We start from the raw sequence: 20,899 nt of genomic DNA, 5'->3' as shown, positions 1-20,899 counted from the left end.
GGAGGCGCTCAGTAAATGGCAGCTGTTGATGCCGTTTGCTGCCAAAAGGAGCATTGGAAAGAGAGTCCAGGCTCGTGCTTTTGCAGACACCAATTTGCTGTGTGTCTCATAAAAGAGGCTTGGTCAGACGGCCTCTCCTCGCAGGCCCCTCCAGTGGAAAGCTTTATGGTTCTGAGGGGGAAAGTTGGAGAGACAGAAGGCACTGAAGGGAGGTAGGCAGGCAGAGTCTGGAAATGTGCACCCAACTGGTCCCTCGGGGGAGGGCTCCACTTGGCACCAAATCTTTCACCCCACAAACTTGACTTTAGAAACCACAAGTGGATGACACACACCACAGATGTGGGCGGCTCTGGGAATGTTTTTGGGTTTTTTTGGCTTTCATTTCTTAAGATCAATATTCACTCTTCTTTATTTGCTCTCATAACGAAAATAGATTTTTTAATGTCCCAAATATACAAATATCACTGATGCACACACATTCCAGAAAAGCTGAAGTCTGAGCTGCTACAAGGTCAGGGAGCAGGAGATGGCCTGGCCTCATGGCCACAGACAAGGACCTGGCAGGAAGCTGGCCACTGGCTCAATTCCATGGGGGTCCCAGGGGAGAGCCGGGGGTCTCGGGATGAGGTACTGAGGGGGACCATGGTGGACGGCCTTCTGGGCCCTCCGTGGGGTGTCTCCATCCCAGCAGACCCATGGGAAAGGCCTCTCAACCATGGAGAAGCTGGGTGTGTGTCATCCTGAGATATCCCAATGGCCTCAAAGTGCCCCACTGACCACCAGTCACCAGGAGAAAGGTCCCCGCCATGTCCTTCCCAGAGACACCTACTCTGGAGTGGCTGGTCACAGGTGGTGGACAAGTTTTCGCCAGAGACCCTGGCCCTGTCCCTTCTTATCTGGCCTCCTAAGAAGGATCCAAGACCAGGAAAATGCTTCAGTTTGAAAAAAAGAAATCTGTCCATCTGTATATAAAATACATATTGTTAGCCGGAGATGGACAAATGCAGGACCAGGAGCCTCCCAGAGATGGCATCCGGACAGATGGTGGCCTCAGTCCCAGCACCTCCTTCAGGGCTGGTCCCTAGGAAGTGACTTCTCTGGAGGACCAGCTGATACCCTTTCCGTTTTGGAAACACGGAGGCTGAGCAGGCAGGGCCGGTGCGGAGGGAGCCCTCCTCATGAGGGTCTGCGGGGCCTCCAGGGCGACAGGGGACTGCCCACCCCTGCCCGCCGTGCGTCTCTGAGCCTTGAGCGCAGTCAGAAGAGGCAGGAGCCCCGCAGGCCGCGGGCCTGGCGCAGGTCGGCCGACAGGGAGTGGCTCATGAGCTTGGTGGTGGAGCGGACGCTCTCGGCAGCCTGGACCGCTCGGCTCAGGGCCTTGTTGAGCTCCTCCAGGTCCTCCAGGTCCAGCTGCAAGGAGTGCCGGGGTCTCCTGGCCGGCCGAGAGGAGACTGCGGGGGGCCACTCGGCAGCTGCTCGGGCCGAGGGGGCTGAGGTAGGTGCTGAAGGCGCGTAGTACCTGGGGAGAGAGGCAAGGGCGTTCACTGACCACGGAGAGGGCTGGGGGCTTCTCAGCCCCAGCTCGGCCCCTACATTCTGAGTCTCAGTTTCTTCACCTCTAAAATGGGAAGAATAACCCCCACTGAGGGATGTGTTAGAGGGGTGAAGCAAGGTAAACGGGAGTGCCTGAACCAGAAGAGTCCTCAAAAAATGGTCCATTTCATCTACCCGTTCATTGAACAAATGCTTATGGAACATATATGTGCCAGCCAGTGGACTAGGGCCTGAGGTTACCATGGTGAATGAACAACACGGACCCAGCCCGCCACCCTCTTGGAGCTTCTAGTCTGAGAGCCTGGTCTCAGGGAGACCAGGATCACCCCAGGCTCTGGAGCAAACCCCCTTCATCAGAGAGGTAATGTATGGAGCCCTATTTGTCAGGTGTGGAGCGCTGCAGAAACGTGATAATAATAATTAGGATTCTGCAGGAGTGAGAGGGTCTGGCTCCACTCATCCCCCCCCACCCCAGCCTGGTCCTGCAGGAATGTACGGTGTTGTTTAAAAGTTCTGGGGAAAACCGGCTGAGGAGCCATGAGCTGAAGCACAGATTTCTCCAAGAAGTGACTACTGCATTCCTCCAAGGATGCCAAGTTTAGGGTTCAAAGAAACCGATGCTGGGCAAGAAGAGGGTGTGGCACCTGTGTTGTAGAGTAAAGTGTGTAGGAAAGAGGGGGACAAAGAAGCATGTTGCCTAAATAGAGCAGGAATGGGTTTAGGAGAACTTGGCCGGAGACATTCACTGGTGTTTTGCTTGGCACGCTCTAAACTCTGGTCTTATTCCTGACCCTTCACTTTCTAATTTGCATTATTGCACAGTGTGAAAAAAGGGCTTTGCTAGGATCTGAACAGATGTCTCTCCAAACAAGATGTACAAATGGCCAACAAGCACATGAAAAGATGCTCAACATCATTAGCCAGCAGGGAAATGCAAATCAAAACTACATGAGATGCCACTTCACACACTCCCCACCCACTGGGTGTCCTCAGAGACACTCATTGCTAAAAGCAAAAAGATAGCAATGAGTGTCTGTGAGGATGTGGGGAGATCGGAACCCTCAAACACTGCTGGTGGGAATGTAAAATGGTGCCACTACGTTGGAAAGCAGTTTGGCAGTTCCTCAGTTAAACACAGTGCCTAGCCCGGGGCTGGCATCCTCACCCTCAGGACCCATTTGCCAGGCTCTGAGATAAGTCCTTTACCAGCACTGTCTTGTTTATTCGGTAGGTACTTTTATGCTTATTTTACAGATGAGCAAAGTGAAGCTCGGAGAAGCTAAGTGATGCAGGAAGCTCCCCAAATCCTGGCCACCCGCACGACCGTGAACAAGCTACTTCATTTTCAAGGGGTCCGTTTCTCCATGGAAAACAGCCATATTTAGCTACCTCCCAGGGTAGATCCAATAGGAAAATTCAGGTTAAAAGCTCTGTATGCCCAGTGCTCTGTAAATGTCAGCCACTGAGGACTCCCCCAGAGTCAAAGAGCTGGAGGGAGCAGTACTGGATTTAAACCCAGAGCTAATTAGCTCCCAGGAGATGCTGATACGTATCATCTGAACTGAATGAATGGGCTTCTTGAATCCAGTTCCCTCCTTTAAGGACAGACTAGGCTGGTGTAACTACTGGGTTCCCACACACCCCTGCCTTCTGATAATTCTGATGACCAGCTTGGCCTGAAAGTTACCCCAAACTCCCCCTAGGGCAGAAGCTACAAAACAGAACAAACAACAACCAAGAAACGCCCCCAAACCAAAAAACTGGCTAGAAAGCCTCTGGTGCAGAGGCTATAAGGTGGCTGGCCAGCAGGTGGCAGCACAGGCCCGTTCAGCTTTCTAAGGGCTTCCTGGCCTCAGCCACTGAGCATGCTCAGTCCTGCTGATGGGCAGCTGGAGAAACTTCAGGGTGGCATCAGCCACAATTCCAGTAGCATTAGAAGCACTATGGTTACTGGTCACCTTCTATGTACTATGGGCTTGCTACACATCAGTTCATTTAATCCTCACCACAACCCATTTCACAGAGGGAAAAACTGAGGCACAGGAGCAATGTGACCTACCCCAGGTTATCTAGTTACTGCTGGCCTGGTCTGTCGGGCACTAAAGCTCAGGGTCTTTCCCCTTCCCCACGGCCTGTCCAGGCGTGAGGACACCAACCTGGTTAGTTCTGCCCACAGGTCTGAGCCTGGAAGGATCTGGAATGGCCTCAGAAGTAGAGACCCATGGCTACCGTGGACACTCAGAGGTTTCTCCTGGGCCACCAAATTCCAGGCAAACCCTTTCCTGTCCAATGAATCAGAGGCCTGAGCATGCAGTATGGCCTCTCTTAACTGCTGGAGCGGAGGGTTCCTTGACGACCCACCCGGTCTCAGCTGAGAGGAAAGCAAGAAACCGCGCTGTAGGCAGGACTCCTCAAGGAGCTGGATGGTGCCTGGGCCTCTGCTCCTGCCAAGCGCCAGCCCTGATGGAAACTCTGGCCTCTTGCTGCTCACAGACACAGACTTCTGACAACACACCACTGAAGAGGACCCCTGACCCAGTCATTTAACAGTGAGGGAAACTGAGGCATAGAACTAGCTGATGACAGTCAGGAGAAGAAGAAAGATCTCCTAATTCCAGGGTCCAGGCCTTTTTTTTCCTGCACAACCCCGTCATGTTGAAGCCACCTTTCCTCATTTTTCCCTCTTACTAATGACAATATTAACAGCAGAAGCATTTGCTGTGATGACAAAAGCTGCTGTTTATTCAGCAAAGAGCATGTGCTAGCACTGCACTACGAACCCCACAAACAGCTCCTGGGGCTCTTGCCACCTGCCTCATTTAATCCTCATACAACTGTACGTGACTGAGACTCTGACCCCATTTAACAGACGGGGAAAGCGAGGCTCAGAGAGGAAGTAGCTTTACCAAGGCCACACCACTAATAAGCGGCAGACAGGATTCCAGTACAGCTCTGACTCTAAAACCTGGACCATTTCTGCCTCAACTGCTGTGCTTTTTATGTCTTGACTGATGGTACAACCAAATCCATGTAAAAAGTGATTGCTCCTCTGGCCGTGGACCTGACCAGTATGCCTCTAAACTGTCAAGGCCATCGGGAACAAGGAAAGTCTGAGAAACTCTCTCAGCCAGGAGGAGCCTGGGAGATGTGACAACTAAATGCACGTGGTAACTTGTGGGGCGGCGGGGGGGGGGGGAATCCTGGAACAGAAAAAGGACTTCAGGTAAAAACTGAGAAACCTGAATGAACTATGGACTTTAGTTAATAACAATGTATTAATAATGGTTCACTAACTGCACTATACCATATCAAGGTGAGATGTTTATAACAGAAGAAACTGTGTTTGGGGGGTGGTATAGGAGAACTCTCTGTGTTATCTGTTCCATTTCTCTATAAATCTAAAATTGTTCTAAAAATAAAGCCTAGTTTTTGAAAAAGTATTACTTGCTCGCTGAGAAGTCCCATAAGGAGATGGAAGATGGTTAAGGTCCTAGGTCCCCCTGAGGCTGTAAGAGGTCAGGGCCCTCTGCCGGCCTCCTTCACTGCTGGGTCCCCAGGGCCAAGCACTCCCGCTGGTGCCCAGGGAGCATTCAGGGTTTGTTGAGTGACTACATGAGTGTTGGCGGGGGGGAAACACAGGACTACTCAGTGCCCGAGTTCTCAGCTACCCAACTCAGGTCTGAATGCTAATTATTAAGCGATTCAAACAGAAAGGCTAGGAGCGTTGGAATGGAAGGTTCTTACACAGTGGCTGATGGATAAGGCATGAGGGGAACCGAGGAGACGTAGGCAAAGGCAGGAGGGGCTGGTGCTGAGGGCGCGGCAGCCAGATACCACAGTGCAGGAGGCGGCCCGGGGGGCGACCCTGCCCGCTTGCTCCTTTGTTTGGGGCTGGAGGTAGAAGATGCGTTTCTCCTGGTGGCAGCCATTTCTGGTGCTGTCGGGGAGGGACACCAGAGAGACACAGTTTCACCACTTGGGAAGATCTAACAGAGAACAGAGGGTCCTCCCAGCCCCACCAGCCCCATTAGAGCTGGACACGGGGCCGGCCATGCCGGGAGTGCCTCGCTTTGGGGAAGCCAACTCTCATCCAGTTTGCTCCATCCCAGACTGCGCAGGCTGCCACCCCGGCTAAATACCCCCTCCCAGGGGCCCACACCGGAATCCAGGGGAGCTGGGGGAAGAGACGGAGCATCTGTCCTTACCAGAGCTGGCTGAGTCTGGGCCCTCCCCCTTGGAGGAGGACACAACTCGACCACACAGGGGACATCGCTGGGTCTCAGTGTGAGATGGTCCCAGTGGGTCCTTGGTGCCAGCATCACCTGGAAGAGGAGGCAGAGACGTCAGGAGAGGATTATGTCTAAGTCACTAGGCCCCCACAAGCCTACCGCAGCACTGAGCTTCCCTCAGGGACCACTGCATAGGAGACAAGCGGCCTCCACTGGGTGACAGCAATACTGATGGTAACCATGACATTGAGAGGCATCTCCTGAGCCAGGCCCTCTGCTCAGGGTCTCCATGCATTAGTTGATCAAATCCAACAAGCCACTGGTCTAGGTACCATCATCACTCCCCCATTTTACCGATGGGGAAACTGAGGCTCCAAAAGGTTGAATAATTTGCCAAGTCTCAGAGCTGGGAAGCAGTGGTCCTCCGTCTGATCTCAAGCCTGGTTCTCCCGACTGGAGCCCTTGTACCTATGGTCATCCTCCACAGTGACACAGGCCCATTCTCCAGGTGGGACCAGCCCACAACGGCCCCTGGGTACCAGGGCGAGTCAGTGGAGGCCTAGTGAGCAGGAGGAGAGTGGGCATCCTGGTTACTTCCTGTACAAAAGGATTACTTCCTGTACAAATCCTCAACACCACAACTGGGAGAATTCCAGGGTCCATCTGCTTCTCCTTCAGGCCTCAGCTCAGCATCACTCCCTCTGGGGAGCCCCACCACCCACCGGGCTGAGTTATGTGCTCCCTAGCCCCACCCTGTGCTCCCCCATCCCAGTTCTGACCATTCTGTTTTGTCTGCTTAGCTGAGAGTTTGTTAGGGGCAAGGCCCAGGGCCCAATATGGGAAGGTGCTGAATAAATGAATGAGTGGTAGGCTTGTTGGGACTCTAGCAAAGGCGCAGCAATGTAGTGGTGAAGAGCCAGGGCTTTAGAGTCACAAAGACCTGGGTTCAAATCATGGCTCTACCACTTGTAAGCTGTGTGCCCTTGGGCAAGTTACTTAACTTCTCTGAGCCTCAGTTTCTTCACTCATAATGGACATAGTAATAAAATGTGCAAAACCTACTTCATAGGGTTGTGAGGATTACTGTTTGTACAACCCTTAGCATGTTGCCCTGTGTATAGTAACAGCTTAATAAATGACAGCTCCATCATTATCATCATCATTGCTTGAAAGGGCCTCACAGACCATCTCCAAACCTTTCATTATGGATGTGGAGCCTGAGGCTCAGAGATGTTAAGGAACTTGCCTAATGTCACATAGCGTGTCAGTGGCAGAACTGGGACTAGAACCTGGTGTCCGTATTCTCAGGCTACTTCTCTCCCCACTGCCCTTCCACTAAACTCTTGGGTTTGGGGGAAAGGGTGAGGAGTGGAGGGAGGACAGAGGGGAGATAAGACAATCCATGCTGCCAGCACCCCTGCTGCTTGCACCCCTCCCCGCATCAGGACCTTCCGGAATCACGTTCATGGCTTCTCTATGTCAAGGTGAAGGAGAGTGGCTTCAGGCAAAGCACCTGGAGGAATAGATGTGAGGGCAGGACTCCCTGGGAGGGCTAAAAAGACCAGAAAAAAAATCTCTTTCCCTTGTCTGTATCTTGACCCGCGCAGAGCTCAGGGTGGCCCATGTCTGGCCCAACTGCACCCCCAAGGCCACAGGCAAGAAGCTGCAGCCTCATAGCCTTGGCCGCTTCTCCAGGTACCATCCCCTACCTGGATCCTCTGTCCTAGCGGGTCGGCAGTGGGGACAGGAGACTGGGCCACTGCCTCTTGGGACAGTCTTGGGGGTCAGAACATGATACTCCTGGCCTGGGGAAGAAACCAGAACAGTCAGTGTCAGCGGGGCGTGGATGCAGAATTGGGGACGATTTAGAATAAGGATATCTCTCCTCTTCCTCCAAATGGTTTAACAGTCTCCCTCTCAATCTTTTTCTCATGCACACACACACACGTGCACACACGTGATATATGTGCATAAATATGTAGCTATATAAGTGTGCATGTACATATACACATTTACATAAAAACACATTTATTTGTCTGTTTATTGTAAGCTCTCTCCAGACTCCTGTCTCATCTCAGATCCTATTTAGGGACCAGCTGCCTAGTTCTTGATATACAGAAGCAACCAACAAACGCAGGCTCAGTCAGGATTGGAAAGCAGGCCAGGAAGACATGATAAGCAATGACAAAGTGTGATGCTACATCCCCATACCCCGGCTTGCTGGTTAGGATTAGAATGGCTTGGGCATGGAGTCAGTGGTGTTTTCTCTGTGCTCCAAGCAGCTGGAAAATAGGGATAGTCATACTGTGGGTTTCATAGGCTTGTTGCGAGGACTGAATGGGGTCATATCTGTGAGGTATCCTGCCCCGTGCCTGGCAGATGTCAAGTGCTCAAGGTTATCAGAAGGTTGGGTCTTGGGTCTGCACCCAGCCCTGCCATCCTCTGCCTCGTCCATCCCTGAGTCTCAAATAAGACCTTCAGAATGTTGCCTGATTAATTACTTTTTCTGTCTCCTCTGCCGTGCAGGGTCCCCACTTTATACTCTGTGTGTGTGTTGCACTGGGGCCCCTGGACTCGCTGCTGCTTTCACTTCTAACCCTCGGCTTCTATCTGCTCTGTTGGGAGACATTTATCTCATTTCCTGCCTTCTCTGCATCACTCAGCCTTCCGTATCTGAGGTTAACAGCCCTCCCTCCCAGTGAGGTATGGGTGAGAGCCACGTCTATAATTTACTTACTATAATTCACACATTTACTATAATTGCTTATTTGTTACTGGTCTTCTCTGCTATGCAGTCAGATTCATGAAAGTAGGAACCGTATCCGTATTTGTTTTAATGTTAAGCACTCTGAAATCCTACTATGTGTCACCTCAAGCCTTACTATGTGCCGGGTACCCAGTCCGTGAGACACGGGGCCCCCTGGGGAATCAGAACATAAAGGCAGTCCAGGAGGGATTCCGTGTTCACCTTGTCACCCAGGTCCTGCAAACATCAAGCTCTCCCTAAACCGCTTCATGAATGACCAGCTGAATGGGCTTCCCCAGAACCAAGCATGGGCCCCGACAAAGGAGAGGTCTCAGAAACTGTTTGCTGAGTGAATAAACAAACGCACCCAGATTCAAAGAGACAATACTCCCTGATGTTTTTGTATCACACAACTCATAAAAAAATGATAGTATTTCAATGGCCCACTGGCTAAATGGAAGAGCCTTCTCAGGACAGAGACCACCCTGGGGACCATGCCCACCCAGCGCCCCCTCCTGGCCCACCTGTGTATTGACCCCGGAAGGTGACCCTCTCTGGCCGACAGGTGCTACCCACTCCTCTCCTTCTATCCCAAGCTGCCTGTGGATTGTCCTCGGTGGTCTTGCCCCTCTCAGAGAACAGCCTGGGGGAGGTTGGCTCGGATTCGGAACCTGAGGTGGAAAGAGGGGCATCAGAGGGGGAGGGGGTGGGGGGGGGTCACATAGTTTAGGGAGTGGGTAGATCACGAGTTCAGGCTCTGGGGCAGGCTTAGATTTTAAACCCAGCTCTGCCCCTTAGTAATCACAGCTGACACATCCGGATCCCTGACCTTGTGCTAAGTGCTTGGCGTGCTTCATGTCAAGTACCCTCACGGCAACACCGGGAGCGGACGCTATTATCACTGCACTGTTAGCTGTCCGTTTAACTGCGCAGGGCAGGTAAACAACCTGGCCAAGGCCACACAGCTAGAAAGGAGTGAGCTGGGGCCACCGATTCCAGAGCCATATTCCTTCAGGCAAGTCCCTTGTGCTTCCGGGCTTTGGTGTCCTGATCTGCAGAACGTAGATAATACGACCCATCTTGCAGTGAAGATTAAGCAAGATGATACACATACACAAAGCCCTTACGGAAACCGCAGCTCATAGTACGTGCATAGCATACTGTTGCTGTCATTAGAAGTACATGGTATTTCAGAGCACTACAACTACCTAAAAAAGACACACGAAACCTTCTCCAAGTTTCCTCTAGGGCTGTTGCTGTGGTCCCTGACCACTTAGCCAGCATGCCCAGACTGTGGCCTCCAAAAATCAGTCCAGGCGGGTGGTCACTTACTCAGGGACAATCGAGGCACCTCCCGAGGCACCAAGGAGGACCTGGCTTGCCTCCTTCCTGCGGGGACTGCTTGCTCTGCACCCCCAGGCTCACCAGACAATCTCTCTGTGGATTTACTAGCAAAAGGGAGAGAGAGAGAGATGACGTCACTGGATGAGGTTTCATGCAGCCTTTAAAGATGATCAGTGAGAAGCTCAACCCAGAGAAAAGATTATAACATAAGGAAAGAGGAGAATACGAAAGTCAAAACCAAAGACTCTGGAGTCAGACTCATAGAAAATGGCTTTGAGCCTCTCTGCCCCTCAGTTTCCTCATCTGTCAAATGGGGATAATAGGAGCAATGACTTCAGAGGGTGGTTGGAAGGACTGATGAGACAACGTCCATTAAAAAACGTTAACGTAGTGCCCTCCAATAGAAATACTCGGAAGTTAGTTAGTTGAAGATGATTTTATAAGTCATCATAAGTGAATAGCTGCTGAGTGAGTGGGTGAGAGGGTGAGCGTCCTGAAAATGTTCTAGCTCTTCACTTGGGTGGTGAGTTCAGGGATATGCACTGTATCATGCTTTATTATTAACACATATGTTTAATATATTCTTCTATGTATCAAATATCACATGGTAAAAAAAAAATGTAAGAGTGAATGAATGAGTGAATAAGCGAGAGAGGGGTGTGGTTGTGCCTGAGTCCACATGTCTGGGGAGAGCCAGAGGTCGGCCAACTCTACCTTCTGCAGCTCCCACCAGGGCACAGGGGCGGGAGTTTGGGGTTCACCCACCTGCCATAATGGGAGCCCCAAGTGGCTGAGGAATCAGCTGGCTGGTCCCGGGCCCGGGCCCGGGCGGGGTGGTCGAAGTTGGACGCTGGGCGCTTCGGGCTGCCCTGGGGGTGCTGGTGCAGGCTGTCCTCCAGCCGGAGACGGAGCCGGGATACCTCTTCTTGCAGCTCACGGATGGCCTGGCTGGGGTCGGGGGGTGGGACAGGAGAAAGAACAGATGCACAGTGAACATAGCTGCAGCCGCCGCCAGAGTGCTGCCTGGATGTCGGGTCTTTGTTCTTTTCCAGCAGGCACCGTCCAACTCTGCTGTCAGTGGATTCTCGAACTTCCCCGTGTGTCCGCTTTTCTTGCTACATATCGTGACACCCCTCTGAGTTCATGTCCCTCCCTGCACATTTGGTGAGCAAAGCAGAACCTTCTTTGAGGTTTACCCAACCTAGCATGCAGGGCCTCTGAGTAACTATTCTGAAACACAGGTGACCAATTCTCAAGATAGAGATGAGGATGCAGAGTAGAGAGGGCATTGTCTCAAGGTGCACGTTAAAATTTCAATTCTGACCTGCCTCAGCCCCCGGGCTGCCCTCCCCTTCCCCAACCTCAGTCTGTAGAAACCCTAACTATCTGTGCAGGCCTGGTTCCTTCCCGCCCTTGCTCAGCACTCCCTCCTGGGTTCCCCCAAACGTTTCCTACGTTGTTCAAGCCCAGCTCCCTGCTCCTGGCGGAAGATGCTTGTTTATCTGTCTCCCCAACCAGACAGTGAGCCCCTGGCAGGCAAGGAGCGGGCTTGCCCATCTCACAACCCCTGAGGCCTCATAGATGCTCAGAGAATGTCACTGAGCTGGCCTCCAGGCTCCAAGAGGGAGCAGAGTAAAGGTGTGTGTGTGGAGAAGGGACAAAGAGACACACGGTGCTTCCCGTCACCAACTGAACGTGAGCAGGCTGGAAGCTGCAGGGGTGCCACATGCAAGGCTGCTGTCATCCTGGAGAAGCCCCCAAACACAGCGCAACCTGTGACTGGCGAGGTATCTCATGAGCCACTAGCATCTTGGGAGTGAATCCTGTTTGCATTTCTCCCCGATCGGTCCCTGAATCTCTAGGGTCTCATTCTGAGGGTGTCGCTGGCACTGCAGCAGCCAACTCCACCCAGACACTGCTACACACAAACCCCCCTACACACGGGGCATCAGGGTCCGGGCTGGGCACGGCCGTCCTCCAGGCTGATGCAGGCTCTACATCTACTGTTCGGACCAGCGTCCGGGCTGAGGGCTCCCCTCAGGGTTAGTTCTCGCCTGGTGGCCCCTGGACTCTTGGGGGAGTGTCTCCTGGTGCCACCTTCAGCAGACATCAGCTCTCCGATGGGTGCACGGAGGAGGCGGGAGACCTCTCTCTGGCTATGGCCTGGCGCTGTGTGCGTCTAAGGGCAGTTGGTTCCCCTGGCAATTCCCAGGGCAACGCTTGTTGGGGTTTCCAAGGCAAACCATGAGGGTGGCGGCTGCAGGAGAGTGATAACTCCGGTCACCAGTTAACCCACGAAAGGCAGGGCTGAGGCCCCGTGCTGGGTGCAGGACTGGGGCGGCTCTGGCTCCCTGTCCAGGCCAAAGGCCGCTGAACGAGAGCCTGGGGTTTGGAATACCCCCTTAGGCATCACTTGTCCTCTCTGGCTTGTTTCTATCAGGATCTCGGTCTTCCTGACCTAATCCTTTAGTGACTGAGTGCCAGCTGGCACTTAAAAGTCATCTTTCCCTGCAGTTTTACTCCCCCTTCCTAGGTTCCCCACCTCCGCATCAGCATCCAACTGGTTGGCCAGCCAGCAATCTGAGTCATTCTAAACCTTTCTCTTTCCCTGAACACCCCAGAAGTTAACCAACTCCCAAGTCCTGTGGGCCCAAAGGCTAATTATCTCTTTTCAAATGCACCTTCCTTCCCTCCCCGCTGGCCCCATAACCTCTCTCTTGGGTGCGGCAGCCTTCTCAGCAATCCCCTGGCCTCTATTCTCACCCTCACAGTGGTCAGAGAATTCTTCCTAAACCGTAAACCCAACCACACCTCTCCCTGGCTTAAAGCCTCCCTCATTGTCCTTAGATGAGACTTTCTACATTCATGAATATTCAGTGAGCACCTTTTCTGAGCAGAGCCATCATCCAAACTTCTAACCAAGTGTGTTTGAGGCCCTCTGAGATCTCCCCCAGGTCTCCCTGTCTTCCTCTCTGCTTTTGTTGTTTAACACCCCACCTCATACTTGAGGATCTGGCTATAGTAAGCATTTGGTGCCTAAAAGGTGGCAGGCACTCTCTCACCTCTAGGCCTTTGCACATGTTGTTCCCTCTGCTGGGATATTCTGCCCTCTCTCTTCCTTCCGGTCTCAGCTGAGATACCACTTCCTCCCGGAAGCCCTCCCTGAAGCCTCTGACTGGGGTAGATGCCCCTTCTCTGTGCTCCCACAGTCCTTCAGCCCTGTGCCATCACACTGGGGGTGCAACCACCTGCTTCTTGGTCCATCCTACAAGATGGTGAGCCTTACAAGCTCAAGGACTGTCTTGCCCACTATTGTATTCCCAGGGGCTGGCATACTGTAGGTAAATAAGCCTCTCATTCCCTTGCAGATATCAGAGGAGACTGCAGGAGTGAACTTACTAAACTCAGGCCTGGAAGCCAACACCCCAACCCAACAAAGGCCTGTGATTGATTATTGGCCAAAAGCTACTCAGAAGAGAAGTAAGAGGACTGACTAACCTCTTTTCCCATTTCTGTTTAATGAAGCGAGGAGAAAACTTTCTCAGTAGAAAAACTGCACTTGGATTAAAAAGAAAAAATTGAAAAAACTGTCCCTTCCCATTTCATACAATGAATGTGTAAACTGCAGAAAACACACCCCTGGGAAGTGCAGACCTGTCTTGGAAGGGAAATGTTGGGAGACAGGCAGAGGGGTCTTAGCACCAGCAAGGTGAACCTCTAGGTCATTTCCCACCGGCTGGAGAAGTGTCCTCAGAATCTAGATCAATGACGTCCCACAGGAGCAGCCCTGAGCTGGGAGGCAAGATGCCTGGGTCCGTCTGGCCTCAGCACAGCCGCCACTGGATGGAGACCCTAGAAAGCCCGTGCTTCCCGTGGGCACCACCCTCCTGTCTCTATGATGAGCTTGAATCCGCGGCGCCCAAGTATGCAACTTACTCTCGCCCCGTCCTGGTGCGGAGGAAGGTGGAGGTGGTCTCTGCGGGCCCATGGGGTGGAGCGGCTGCTGCAGGGGCCAGGGTCGGGGGTGGGCTGATTGTCGCGCCGTGCGGGAGCTGCTCAGAAAGCTGCTTTCGCCCCTTGAACTCTGAGCCAGGGACCACTAGGGAGGCAGAAAGGGGCCAGAGTGAGTTCACACAGAGAGGACCCTTGAAGTGAGAACCTGTGCGGGTGGAAGGGTGGTGGGGGTGACGAGATGGGGCCCGGCTGAGGTCACGAATGAAGCTCCTCTTGAGGTCGATGACCCTCAAAACAGGAAGAAGGTGTGGTTTTTGCTGGGAGCAAAGCGGGCCTGCGGAGCTGTTTATAACCAGATTTCCCTCCGCCATCCACCATTTCGGCATCAGATCTAAGTCTCCAGGGCCTTCCCCCTGCAAAGAGCCCCCTGCTCCTCCACGAGGGCCCCCAGACCCTGTGCATCACCAGGTTGCTCTGGGACTGGCTTCGGAGCCTCCACCTCCCTCTGAAATTAGTCACACCTTTGCCTGTGTGCATGTTTCTTGGGGGAGCATTCAAAACTTTAACTAGCCTCTCAAAGGGATGGGTGACCAGAGGTTACAAACCACTCATCTGGCCCACGCATTAAAACAGTGAGCCCTTGGAAGACTAATCAGCAATATATAAAGGAACAAACTATTGATTCATGGAACAATCTAGATGAATCTCCAGAAAAGTATGCTGAGTGAAAAAGAAGCCAATCCCAAAAGGCTACATATTATACGATTCCATTTCTATAACATTCTTGAAATGACAAAATTACAGAAGTGGAGAACAGATTAGTGGTTACCAGGAGTTAAGGAGGGGGTGATTGTGTCTATAAAAGGGCAACATGAGGGACCCTGAGACGGTGGAAATGTTCTGTGTCTTGACTGAATCCATGTCAATATCTGGTTGTGACATTGCTCTATGGTTTTGCAAGATATTATTATTGGGAGAAACTGGGGGAAGGATCTCTGTGTATTATTTCCTACAACTGCATGTGACTCTTTAATTAATTAAACTTTTAACTAAAGTTTAATTTAAAAATTTTAAATGGTGAACCTTAAGAGGCAAAGCTAATCTGAGAACAGTGGTTACCTTTGGGAGGTGTGGGAGTGACTGGGGAGGGCTTGAGGGGGGTCTGGGCTTCTAATCGTGTTGAGTTTCTTGGTCTGTGGTCACTTCGGGAAAATTCATCAATTTATATTCTTTCCTGTATGTTTTATTTCAATAAGAAGTTCACATGCATTTTTTAAAGGTAAAAAATGAAATCACGGATTTTATAGACACAGTGTTCATGACACGGTGTTTAGTGAAAAAAAGGAGGTTATTGGGACTTCCCTGGTGGTCCAGTGGTAAAGAATCCACCTTCCAGTGCAGGGACGTGGGTTCGAGCCCTGGTCGGGGAACTAAGATCTCACATGCCACAGGGCAACTAAGCCTGCGCGCCACAACTACTGAGTTCGTGCGCCTCAATGATACAGCCCGCATGCTGCAAACTACAGAGCTCACGCGCTCTGGAACCCGGGCGCCGCAACTAGAGAGAGAAAACCCGCACGTCACAACTAGAGAGAAGCCTACGCCGCAACGAAGACGCTGTGTGCTGCAACTAAGAGCCGATGCAGCCAAAAAAAAAAAAAAAAAAAAAAAAAGGAGGTTATTAAACATTCATGTATAATATCCCATTTCCGTTTTAAGTATTTGTAAATAAACACACACACATTGACAAAGAAAACAGCTCACAGGTTCTACACCAAAATGTCAGCAGTGATGGTTTTTAGCTTATTATTTTTTCTTTTGTTCCCTTTTGTCCATCTTAGCTGCAATTTCAAATTTTCCTACAATGAACCTGTAAGATATTTTGCATCTAAAGGGTAATGCAACTTTTCTTATTGATTTGATTTTTTTTAACCCATGCAATCCAGCCACCCCCAGGTTCTGGCCAACCCAGATGCATCCACTCACCCATCTCAGCCGCCAGTGCCCGCTCCAGGCAGAAGCTGGGTGCCCTCTGCCCGAGAGGACTGTCCTGGCCAGGTGGGGGCCTCTGGGCTCGGCTCCTGGGTATGATGGGCTCAGAGGCTCTTCTGGGTACCGGAAGACCCCTGGTCTGGCGGTGGGAGGTTGCATCTCGGGGCACAGACGGAGTGAAAGACTGGGCTAATGTCCCTCGGGTGCTGGGAGACCATGGAGGGAGAGACACGTTGAGGTCACACAGAAGGAGGCCACAGCCGCCGAGACCCTCCACATGCTAAACCGTGACCTCCTGACCTTTGGGACTTGGCACCCCTGGCAGTACAGTATTTCTGAGGATGCACCCCCATCATACATGCATTTTCTTTATAAACCGCAGAACTGTACATCTGCCTACTCACACAAAATTGTAAAGCTCAACTTAGTTTTTAGATAATATACAAAGAAATAAAATTTGTAATCCTTCCTTCCCAGGCAGCCCTGGGTAGCCCGAGGGGCCTGCATCCAGCTTTGGAGACTATCACTCTATCTGGTGGCTCTGTCATGTCACCCTCCCTACAGACCTTATCCATTCACCATTTCATCATCCATTTGCTCAACAAATATTTATTCCCTAGCCTGTCGATGATTGGCGGAGTGACACTGGGCAAGTCGCTTTCCCTTTCTGAACCTTAGTTCCCCTCTATCAATAAGATGAGGGAAATGAACCATCCTTGGGGGGATGAAGTGTGGGCTCTGAGAACACCCAGGCCATCTGTCCCTGTTCTGAGCTCACAGGCACTTTGATTCTCAGGCTATCTCAGGTGTATGACACTGATGGGGTCCCGAGGATACCTGATCTGGCAGAGCCGGTGCTCTGGGGTCTGAGTGAGGGGCGACACTCTGCTGGTTTCTGAGCCCACAAAGCCACTGTCTGTCTCGGGGGATGCCATCCAGGGCTCCTGAAAGAAACAGTGTCCCTTTAAATCTGAGAAATGTGCTTGAGGCACACTGGGAAACCCTTCCCAAGTCCTGGCCTGGGCCTTACATTCCAGAGGCTCACAGACAGGCAGGCTGGCCCAGCTCCCAACAGCCGGGCCCAGGGTGTGAGGGTCCTGCAGCACGAGCACCCAGCCAACCTCAGGGACTCCACGCCCCGAGAAGACCCTGAGCAAGTCCCGCTTCCCTGAGGAGTGGGAGCCAGGGCCCTTGGGAGAGATACTGAGAGATATCCTGAGTTGAGACTAGAAAGAGGAGGAGAAACGTCCCGTGGCGGGAATGGGATTCTCATGTCCACACGGCTTCCGGGCTGGGCCTGGAACACCATGGTCCTACCTGACTGCAGAAATGCCCGGGCCTGATGAATTGGGAAAATAAACTTGATCAAATTGCACACCTCCGACACACTGCATCTAATGCAAGGTGCAAACATGGCCAACAGAGAGACACGGGTGCCTGCCCTCAATGAGTTCATGGTCGAGTACAGACTGCTTACCATGGGCTCATTAGGACTACAGGTGTGTGTGTGTGTGTGTGTGTGTGTGTGAGTGAGTGTGTGTGTACACATGCATACGTATGTGTTTTTCTATGGGAGGATCCATCACATAAGTCACATTTCCACAGTGATTTGTGATTCCTGCAAATCACAAGCTCTCAGAGGAGAAAGAGGAGCTCCTGGCAGAGGGACGGGGGTGTGGGGAGCTACGGCATAAGCCCTGAATGTTGGGCAGGATTGTGAGTGGCAGGGGCGGCAGCAGCATGCATTCTGAGCAAAGGCGTGGAGGCAGGAGGCTCCAGGAGATGCAGGGAATGGCCCTGAGGCTCTGAGCCCATGCCCCGTGCAGACGCATACCTCCAGGTGCGGCCCGCCAGCTTGGCACAGAGACTTCGGTGGAAGGCGCTCAGAGATGCCACTTCCCTCTAGGCTGGTCAGACTGCTCTGGTGGGACTCCGCAGACTTGGTGCCCTGAGTTGGGGGGGGCCTGCTTGGGCCTGAAGGAGCTGCCTCAGCTTTGTCCAGGCCCTGCAGGTGCCTGTCTCTGGCCACGGATGCGTGGAAGTCTGCTGGCTTCACAGACGCCATCTGCTCCACGGTTTCCCTGGCAGGGAAGGAGAGGCACACTGGCCCTGAGCCCTGGCATGGGCTGGGCAGCCCTGTCCCGGTAGCCACACAGTCTAGGGCACAAGCTCTGGAGTCAGGAACCCCTGTGTGCCCACCCTGGTTCTGCCACCCTCTCACTGTGTGACCTTGGGCAAGGCACCTCCCCTCTCTGAACCTCACTTTTCTCAACTGTAAAATGGGGATGCCTACAAAACCCACCCTATACACTGCAGCAGAAATAGTGTGGAAAGAGATGCGCTAAAGCATCCTTTCCCAGGCTTCTGGAATTGCCTTCCATCTTCGCTCTTCCAGCCATTTCAACGTCAATCTACTCAAAAAGACTTTATGTCACTGTTATAAACAGAAGACCAGTATTTCGTGTTACAAATAGAAACTAACTTTGCAAATAAATACAAGGAACATGAAAACAATATTATCATAGTCTAGATAGATCCTGTTGCTTAGTGAAGGCTCTGGGCCTGGGGCCTGCTTGTTTTCTCTCTCTCTTTCTTTTTAAAGGAAGATCAAGAGAGGCACTGAAGACATAATAGTCCTAACTGAGATTTCTCCTTGATGTACATGGAATGTCTGAGACTGAGAAGGAGAGTAATGTTATTTAATGCTGCATCTGTCCTACCAGAAACCTCGTCCCACAACACCCAAAATCATTTCAAACGCTATCAATGGTATATGTTGCACGTTTTAGAGAGACACTGAGCTACATGTCAGGAAGGCCGTTTCTAAACTGTAAGGGGCTGTCTAGCTCACTATGACAATTTCCACCCCTGCGGTTTCTGAGCTGGCGCGGGACAAGCGGGGAAGGCTCACTGACATACTCGAGGGGGCCCCCGTGACTTCTCTCAGCCTGTGCTGGGGGCTGTCTGGTGGGGAGCCTGGTGGCCGCTGCTTTTCCTGGAGCTGAAGCCGGCCCCTCAACTTCCAGGGTGTGGCCCTGCCCCTTCCCCTCCTCCTCCTCCAGCCTCAGGGCTTCTGGGAGAGACTTCACACTGAGGTACCTGCAGAAGAACACAGAGGAGAGTGACTTCTGCCCAGCAGGGCCAGCAAGATCCCACCACTGGACCCACCACCCTGGCCTCACTGCTGGTGGGCACTCACCGCTCTAGGAGGCCGTGGAAATCCTGCTCCACCCGCAGCTCCTTGTGCCTGAGCGGGGTCGGGAGGCCCAGCGGCCTGTCCTCTGCTTCATTGCTGGCAGCGCTCAGATCCAAGTTCACGTGCAATGGGTGGGGGCCAATGTTGATGGCGTCGAGCTGGGGCCAGAAAGGAGGAGGGGCAGAGATTCAGCAGACACCTAAGACCACTTTTTAAGGACCCACCTTATGCCAGGCTCATGCTGGGTGCCAAAGAGTAAGAAATAGGTTAGGTTCACTAACCTATCATCATCCTTTCATGTGTGCAAAAGTAGGGACTGGATCATGTGATCTTTGATACTGACTGCCATTGATTGAGCCCCTGCTACGTGCCAGGCACTGTACAGACATCACTTCACAACAATCCCACCAGTACCTAGGTTATTACAACCCATTTCACAGACAGGTAACTGGGGCTCAAATGATTTGCCTAAAGTCACACAGAAGTGAGGGGCAGAGCCTAGGTTTGAACCCAGATTTCCATTCCAACATGGACACCCAGCCCCTCAAAACACCTTCACCATGGGAGCAGCGGAGGCCCTCAAGATGACGCACTCGAGATGATTGTCTCTCATTGGGTTGTGACGTGGGCTAGAGAGAATACTACAAGGCCCCTTCCATGTACAGCCCTTCTCTAGTGTCGCCACCTCTGTGAATAGTCCCCAGATCCACCCAGGACTAAAAGCTAGAAGCCTGGAGGTCATCGTTTGCTCCTTTCCTCTCATCACCAATCCACGTCCAGTCAAATGTACCTTCCAAACCTCTCTCAAGTCCATGCATGTCTCTCCATCTGCCCCGCCACCTCCCCGCTTCTGACCTACCTGCAAATCCTCTGGTATCTTCTCCTGCTGAAAAACCCAGCAGAGTTTAAGACCATCCCCTTGATGTGACCCACACACCTACATCCTGAGGCCCCTGCCTGCCTCCCCAGCCTCCTCCCCTCCCCTGCCTGTCTCCCCTGCCTCTTAGACAACTGCCCCCCTCAGGGTCCATACTCTAACCACAGGGCCTTTGCACAGGCTGTTTTTCCTGCCAGATGGCTTTTCTGCACCTAGTAATTCCTACTCACCCTCAGATCTCATTTAAACATTACTTCCTCAAGGAAAGTTTCTCTGACCCCCTAAACTCAGATATGTTACCCTGTTATCTACTCTCGTAGAACCTCATAATTCTCCTTCAGAGCACTGATCAAAATTATAGTTAAGTAACTGGGTAACTAGTTCAACTAGACAGAAAACTCCAGGAGGGTACAGGTCACCTATTATTTCAGTTGTTTTCTACTGAATTCCCACCATGTGTCATGAGTCTTGGCATATGGTACAAACTTCTCAGATATGTCATGAAGAAGTTAATGAATGGAGAAAACGGTGAATGAAGGAACAGTCCAATACGGCTGGGCAAATAGGTACCTCAGGGCAGAGGGTCTGGATGGCTGGCGTGGGGGCTTGCTCCAAAGGAGAGGGCAGGCCCGTTGGCTGGTTGGGGGAGGGCATGGCTGGGGAGCTGTCCAGAGCCGAGTCTGACCCGGCTGGCTCAGGCTCCTGCTGGCTCTGGTCTATGTGGCCCTTCAGCTCATCCAGGCGAACTCCCAGCTGGAATATCTCTGCCTCCAGCTCCCTGGAACGAGGAAACATCAGGCAGGTCTGGGAGGCTGTGCTTCAGAGCAGAGGCCCCAGAGGTGCCCATGGAGAGTGCATCTGACATCATAATTTAGATTATGTGGAGAGCAAAATCAACAAGGTGAAAGTGGACGCCACTGGGAATAAGGAGGCCTCAGCCTGAGTCCCCTTCTGCCTCCATCTGGCTGCAGGAGCTTGAGTAAATCCCTTCCCCCTCTGGCCTCAGT

At 52.2% G+C, this 20,899-nt stretch overlaps 1 protein-coding gene across 2 annotated transcripts in view; it reads right to left on the bottom strand.

The window, feature by feature from the left end:
- Positions 1-1,174: 1,174 nt before the first annotated feature.
- Positions 1,175-20,899, bottom strand: part of AKNA (AT-hook transcription factor) — a 51,680-nt gene continuing 31,955 nt past the window's right edge. Inside the window, exons 9-22 of one of the 2 annotated variants that reach the window (XM_068553485.1) lie at positions 20,463-20,670; positions 19,019-19,173; positions 18,739-18,918; positions 17,654-17,900; positions 16,657-16,763; positions 15,814-16,025; positions 13,810-13,972; positions 10,639-10,821; positions 9,862-9,977; positions 9,054-9,200; positions 7,493-7,588; positions 5,760-5,876; positions 5,299-5,491; positions 1,175-1,519 (exon numbers count right to left, since the gene is read on the bottom strand). In XM_068553485.1, coding sequence (XP_068409586.1) covers positions 1,258-1,519; positions 5,299-5,491; positions 5,760-5,876; positions 7,493-7,588; positions 9,054-9,200; positions 9,862-9,977; positions 10,639-10,821; positions 13,810-13,972; positions 15,814-16,025; positions 16,657-16,763; positions 17,654-17,900; positions 18,739-18,918; positions 19,019-19,173; positions 20,463-20,670 — 2,386 coding nt within the window. In that variant the 3' untranslated portion in view covers positions 1,175-1,257. The remainder of the gene's footprint in view (positions 1,520-5,298; positions 5,492-5,759; positions 5,877-7,492; positions 7,589-9,053; positions 9,201-9,861; positions 9,978-10,638; positions 10,822-13,809; positions 13,973-15,813; positions 16,026-16,656; positions 16,764-17,653; positions 17,901-18,738; positions 18,919-19,018; positions 19,174-20,462; positions 20,671-20,899) is intronic. The other variant, XM_068553486.1, reaches the window with a different exon arrangement.

This window comes from Eschrichtius robustus, chromosome 10 (genome assembly GCF_028021215.1).
Source record: "Eschrichtius robustus isolate mEscRob2 chromosome 10, mEscRob2.pri, whole genome shotgun sequence".
In the NCBI taxonomy this organism is placed as follows: domain Eukaryota; kingdom Metazoa; phylum Chordata; class Mammalia; order Artiodactyla; family Eschrichtiidae; genus Eschrichtius; species Eschrichtius robustus.
This window is presented reverse-complemented; position numbering and strand designations above follow the sequence as displayed.